At 37.1% G+C, this 7068-nt stretch overlaps 1 protein-coding gene across 2 annotated transcripts in view; it reads right to left on the reverse strand.

Moving 5' to 3' along the window:
- Positions 1 to 7068, reverse strand: part of LOC107661381 (integrator complex subunit 6) — a 30574-nt gene that overhangs the window by 19945 nt on the left and 3561 nt on the right. Inside the window, exons 1-2 of one of the 2 annotated variants that reach the window (XM_016450925.1) lie at positions 4778 to 4797; positions 780 to 929 (exon numbers count right to left, since the gene is read on the reverse strand). In XM_016450925.1, the coding sequence (XP_016306411.1) occupies positions 780 to 929; positions 4778 to 4792 (165 nt within the window). In that variant the 5' untranslated portion in view covers positions 4793 to 4797. Of the gene's footprint in view, positions 1 to 779; positions 930 to 4777; positions 4798 to 7068 lie in introns of those variants that run through there. The other variant, XM_016450924.1, reaches the window with a different exon arrangement.

Genomic DNA, 7068 nt, shown 5'->3' on the forward strand with positions numbered 1-7068 from the left:
AAGCGCTACTCTACACTGCCAAAACTCGCGTTTGAATCATCAGTGGCAAATCCTTTAAATGAAAACGTACTTACAGTCTGTGAGTCAGAGCAGCCGTCATTGTAGTCTACTCTTCCAGGATCAGGAAACAGTCCTCCATAAAATGTGCTGCACACATCTGAATATTTGGGTTGAACTGTTCCGGAACAGTGTTGTAAATACAACTAAACCACTGATTTGTAGTTTTGTCCTCTTTTGGAAGGCCAAACAAAGTAGTTTCACTTTCATAAACACACAGCGTCTCCACAACATGGCCGCGGCAGCAACAGCGAGAATAAAAGTTACGCCTTCTTTCTTTGCGTGAACATTTGGGCTGCGTTATGCAAATCTTCCCACATCGTGACGTAGACATGTGGGGGTGTGTTAGAACGAGCCGTTTTAGGTAGGCGTGGTTGACGCTTAACTTTTATAAAGAATATCTCTTTGGATTTGAGACTTTAGTCTTTGCAACTTTACAGATCTTCTTTATGCACCAAGAGCTTGTAACACTTCAAAGAGAAAGGAAAAATTGAAATCGCATCATATGACCCTTTTAAGTATGTAACAAAACATTCAAGTCTGGGAGGAAGGTAGGATTTGTTAAAATTGAATTGATTGATCTGAATATCGGGCAGATGTGTGTATCTCAATGTCTATGGTGGTTGGTACTCTTGTTATGTGAGGAGATATTTCTTATTATTTTGCAATTATACTGAATAAAGATTGTTTTGACTCTGAATGGTGAAGGGAGATATTATTACCTGGCCATAGTTGTCGATGCCAGAGACGAGTCTGTTGAGATTGAGCAGGTCGAAGGCGGCACGTAGAGCGTGACCCAGTGTAGTCAGTCCAGATGCCTGCAGGTTCTTCAGCTCGCTCATGAAAGTGGCATGATTCTCTTTCCAACCCGCCTACCATATACAGGAAATACACACAGATGATGTAAAAACCAGCTTCATATAACCTCGGTAACACCAAACATTCAGACAGTGACATTTACACAGTGAACCCAAAATGTTCACTAACATTCAAAAAGTCTGGTAGGATTTTTTAATGTTTATGAAAGTCTCTTATGCACACAGAGCATTTATTTGATTAAAAATACAGTAAAAACATGTGATGTTAAAGCTGAATTTCCAGCAGCCATTACTCCAGTCTTCAGTGTCACAGGATCCTTCAGAAATCATTCTAATATTCTAAACATCTATCATCACTGTTGCAAACAGTTGTGCTTGCTTAATATTTCTGTGGATACATTTTTTTCAGGATTTTTTTCAGCATTTATATGAAATAGATTTTTTGTAACATTCTAAATGTCTATATTGCCACTTTTAATCAATTTAATACATTCTTGCAAAATAAAAGTCTTTTTTTCTAAACACAAATCTTACCGACCCCAACCCTCTGAACAGTTGTGTATTTAGACACTTAAGTCACACAAGCACACTCTCCAATCCAAGCATTTCACTAAAAGAAGCTTGCGAGGTTTTAAACGATGAGAATAGAAGAATATGAGAACAGTTCTAGAGTTCAAAATCAAGACCAAATATTTCTGGATTCTTTCTCGTTATCAAATGTAAATAAAACATCTGCATAGTAATTTCAAACATATGTGAAAAGCTCTAGCACGATTTATTTACAAATGCCACTTAGATTGATTTTTACCTAATACAATAATATTCATATATTTAAAAGTGTGTCCAGACACCTTTAAGGCTTCTGTACATATTATTAGAAATCTAATGCAAACTATTATATAACAAACAGAAGTTTTCTTCCTAGTATATGTCAATCACCTGTAGCTTTTCTCACTCTTTCACCTAGCGAGATCAAGCACTTGACTATTACAGCATTTTATGTAATTCACAGATGATCAGCAGGCTTAAGCACACGTTAAGCACAACAACACTACCTAAATGTCAGGTGAGAGAACGGTGGAAATAAAGTCTGATAATAAAGCCCCAAAAACCACAGGACAAGCTTTGCAAAGCATCTGAATGAGCATGTATGTTTACTTGCACATTTGTATGTTTGCGTGTAGGCAGCCTGGAAGGAAGTGGCACAGATCTGCTATGTAAGGCTTGATTTGTTTTACTATCATTAAAAGACATTATGTGTTGGTTAGTGTGTGTCTGTCCCTAACCCACATTACCCATCCCAGCAGAAGAATACAGTCATTACTTTACTGCTCGCTCAAAACAAACAAACACACAAAAAAAACTATATAATGAGTTCAGATGCTGAGAAAAGAACCGAGGTTAATAGTTCACTAAATCTGCTTTTACAAAATGATTCCTGCACCACATGAAATTTACTCAGTGTGAATAAATCAACACATTACATAAACATGCATACATGGTAAATCCCCACAAGGCAGAAAAGACTTAACAAGTCAGATCCCGAGGTGGTTGAGCTTCACATGTGTGTGTGTAGATTTATGTGCATTGGGAAGCATTACAGAACAAAGCAAGCAAAGATTTGTCAGTAGGGGCCAGACAGTGTACGTCTCTATCCAAAAAAAGAAACCATTCAAGCAGAAGCTCTTCTAACCGGCACTCAATAATTCAAGCAACAGAGTAATTCAATTTTTTTCCCCATCCGTCTTTCTTTCCCTCTGCATTAACAATTTATTGGCTCTGAAGAAGTGTGACTGCAATCAGACTCTCCTTTAATCACACGCTTGTCCAGCGAGGCAGAAGAAGATGGGAGAGAATAAGGAATGTGAACACTGAATAAGCCAGGAAAAAGGATAATACCCTAACTGTAGCTGTAACAGAGGAAATGTAAACTCAAACCTTTCTTTAACAGATGAAAACCCAACGGCGATCCAACAGAGGAAAGAACAAACATTGTAATCCACAAACGGGTTAATGTCACGAAAGCATATCCAGACCATATTTCACCCCAAAGTTAAAAGAAAAAAAAAGGAATAATATTTTACATAAAGAAAATTAAGCATAGTCTTTTTACTTTATGATATTATTTTTCGATTTTCTGATTGCTGTAATGTACTAGATATTTCACTTCTGAGATTTTTATAATTGGATGTTTACTTATTTTTATTGTGATTCTAATTTTCATTACTGTAATACAGTATTTTTTATTTGAATAGCACAAATTGAAGGCAGTACAGCAAATACTACAATGATGTATAAATACTTTACAATTTAAATAATATATTATTACATATCAAGATCATATTTCACCTCAAAACCAAAAGGGAAAAATATAATAAATGACATTATATTGTAAAGAAAATTATGCCTAGTCTTTTTATATTGTGATATTATTTATGTCAATTAAGCACATTCAAGCACATTTTAAGCACAATTAAGCACACCCAAGTTTTCTCATTATTGCAATGCATCAGATGTTTTCCTTCTAAGATTTTAATTTGTTCTCAGTGGTCGATTCTCATTAGATTTTCCTTACTGTAATACTGTATCTACATATGCATAAATAAAGGCAGTTCAGCAAATACTGCCATGATGCATAAATACTTTACAATGTAGATACTACATTTTTTTTTTTATGCATTACAGTAATAAAATTTTAGGAGGAAATGTGCTTAATTGTCATGAAAATAATGTGTGAAATATGAACCGGGTATCATCTTGACAGGTTCCATGAGATTCGCCCATATATTCCCCCCAGAGCAGAATGAAGAAAGCCATGAAGTTAGATAAACATAAAGCTGTTATTTAGTTACAGAGAGCATATAATACGTTTTTTTTTCTGCTTTCAGAATTAGCGTACCATAAAACCTGGCTCTGTATTTCCTTGCCAAATGCAGGACAGGTGGCAAGACAAATGAGCAGTTTTGCATAAACTGACAGATAAGGACTTGTTCCCTGTTAAGTTCCTGTTCTGAGGAAAGCGGCAGTCATATAAACACAGCTCTTGTGATTGCAGGAGGAATCATCACAGCAGAAAGAGCACGTGACGACCCGGGGTGGATTCACACGGGTTAAGCGACTGCCCTTATGGCCTGAGTATTATTCCAGGATCAGGTTGCCTTGTCCCAGGTTTTAATCTCTACTACCACCTAAAGGTTGAGCTGATCACAGATAACCATCGAGCTCGGTTACACACATCCACCCAGTTTTGCAGGAGGGACACGTCTGCGGTCTGCAGGGTGATGCTTGTCATGTGTGATGATAAAGGCCAGGCAGGAAATAAAGTTGTCACTCTAATGGAATGAGAGCTGGTTAACCAGCCAAAGCACTGATCAGAGGGACCATCATGCTCATGACAAATAGATCTCCATTCTGAGTCCGAAGTGATTGAACTCAGTTTTCTTGGTGATCTCCATCATTTATCAGCTACTTGTATTGAGCCAGTGCAAAGAAATGCAGACAGTATATGTTCAGTTATATGTTGCGAATGAGGTTTAAGGAGGAGAGGGCACACACTGGATTTCTGAAGAATTATTTGGCCTGCCTATCTGTCATGAAGAAAGGACCTCAACCACTCCTATTTCAGAGCAAGATAAAGCATGAGGCAGTCTACAGGATAAACATGGCAGAATTATAAGGCCACCGGATCCACAGACTAAATATTCCTGGGCTGCACCAAAATAATTTATGCATGTAAATGTACAGTGTTTCTAAAAAGCTATTTGGACACTTTAGTAACACTTAAACTATATGAATTTCACTGCATTTCCTAATAGAATATCAAGTGAGTTCTACAAACAAACGGTGCTTCTCCAAACTGACTGGATTTTTCTTACTCATTTTTGCATTTACTTTTAACCAACTGGTTGCAGTGTCATTTTAGTAGATGTATGAAGTCAGTTCTCCCTCAAATTCACACAGGTGTCCTTTCAGAGGAACCACAGGTGTAGATCATCACATTAACTACGAACTTGATCCACTAACATCTGACAACCACCAAGTGTCTAAATACTCTGTCTTAAAGGGATAGTTCAACTGAAAATAAAACATTCTGTCATCATTTACTCACCCCGATGTCGTTCCAAACCCATAAGACTTTTGTTCATCTTCAAAATGTAAAATATTTTTAATATTCTCTCATCATTTTGCTCATCCATTGAAAGTCCGCAGTACCAGAACTTTAATGCATCAAAAAGTACAAAAAAGGCATCGTAAATGTAGTCCATATGCATTGAGCGATTTAATTCAAGATTTAATTTAGGCTTTTAATCACACTGATTGACAGACATACATAGAGCCCGTCAAATATGGAAACGTATGCTTGCTTGACGCTCGAGATACACTAGTGGGTGTTGAATGTTTTGGTTGTGTGCACTTTCAAATGGATGGACAAAACTGATGAGAATTTTTTTTTAAATATCTTCATTTGTGTTCCAAAGATGAACGGAAGCTTGGAATCTAAGCTTGTGCTATATTTCTTTCAAATAAAATAAATGCAGCTTGAGTTGATATTTTGTTATATAACACAATTACATTCATAAAGTGTCCAACTGTTAGATGGGGTAATGTAAAAATGTACAATGAATAATGTAATATGGAGGTGTTTGCATTGTTTGTCCCAAACAAAAATAACGTTTTCCAGGGCCTCATGGCATAAACCACAAATGCAGTTGCATGCATTTTTCTTTTCTCCTTCATTAACCAACAACAGACTTTACACCAAAACAAATTCATTTCCATCTCTAACCTTTTGCTTCAATGATAAGCAATCTCAGCAGTAATCGATTAAGAAAATTGCAAATGGAAAAAACTGTGTCCACTTCAGAAAATAGGCAAGACTAAGAATAATGTTCTGCTTGGCCAGGGCTCAGACAACAAGAGAGGCACACAAACAGTGTGCCTCTCCACCTTTGTGAGGACTGGAGGCTCACTGGAACTCTTCACTGTTTAGCTGGTGAAAATCTCATGAATAATTGACGGGAAATAAAAAAGGCACTCTGTCAGATACAAGGGCCAGATTCATGCTAGGCTGGTATTTGCCCAGTGTTTTCTAGTCAAGAACTGGGTTAGCCTGTTCGCTAATTCTGAAGAGGCATTGCTTGGCTATTATAGTATTTTTTTTTGAACAGGAGGAACAAGCTGGCCACGAATAGCTCAGAGAGGGCTAAAAGCTTATGTAAGAGGGCAGTTATAACATCTTTCTCAAACTAAGACATAGTAAGGAAACAATGCCAAGTATTTGCCACATGCACATTCACAATCTCATCAAGTAAATGGCTAAAACATCATTAGTGTATAGTACCCGCTATAAGCAGGAAATTTAGTACTTTGGTTATAGAGTTAAGTGTCACTTGGAAGTCAGCCTCAGATTATCTTGGATAAACTGGAACAGGGTGGGAAAACTGCATGACAAGAAAGAAAGTAAGAAACCCCTCCAAGAGAGTAACTGGCTACCTGCCAGATAGTCCATACTAATGAAGTGCTAAAGCACAGAGCTACTCTTATTGTCAATGTCAAACCACAAACAAAGAAGACAGGAACCCAGGCAGCACTATATGTCACATGCACATGTCAGTAAGTGCAGCCCTTGATTCAACTCCAGGCTGGGAAAAAGATGGATGATACTTTGAAATTAGGCTGTGCAAAGTGACCACATAGCCACAATTCCCATATCCAATATAATGGCACGTCAAGAGAACTGGCACAGCAGTTTATAAACAGATGATGATGAATGTGGGGAGAGAAAGGTCTGAAAACTGATTAAGAATTCTGTTTATTTGCTAATTGGATTATTGTTACATGTAACTGTAACAATATTTTGGCTGATGTGTGGATTTTAAGCAGGCTGGTAAACAATATTAACTAAAAATCACAAAATCACAGCTCTGTCGGATGTAATCAGCGGCGTCATGCCCATGCAAACTTTTTAGCTTCTGCATCCTCAAATTTTTGAGCCAAACTGATTATAAACTCAACTTCCAAAAGACAAAAATAAATATTTCTACATCTGATAATTACATTCCACGATTATTGTAGGTGCAAAATTAATAGTGCTCCGAAGTCGCCACCTTTTGGTGAATTTTGCAGTTTTGAAGCCAAAATATGTAATTTAGTTTATGCAACTTGTGCAAAATGAAGGAGTTGGGCAGAATCT

Source organism: Sinocyclocheilus anshuiensis, unplaced genomic scaffold (genome assembly GCF_001515605.1).
Source record: "Sinocyclocheilus anshuiensis isolate Anshui unplaced genomic scaffold, SAMN03320099.WGS_v1.1 scaffold635, whole genome shotgun sequence".
Taxonomy (NCBI): Eukaryota; Metazoa; Chordata; class Actinopteri; order Cypriniformes; family Cyprinidae; genus Sinocyclocheilus; species Sinocyclocheilus anshuiensis.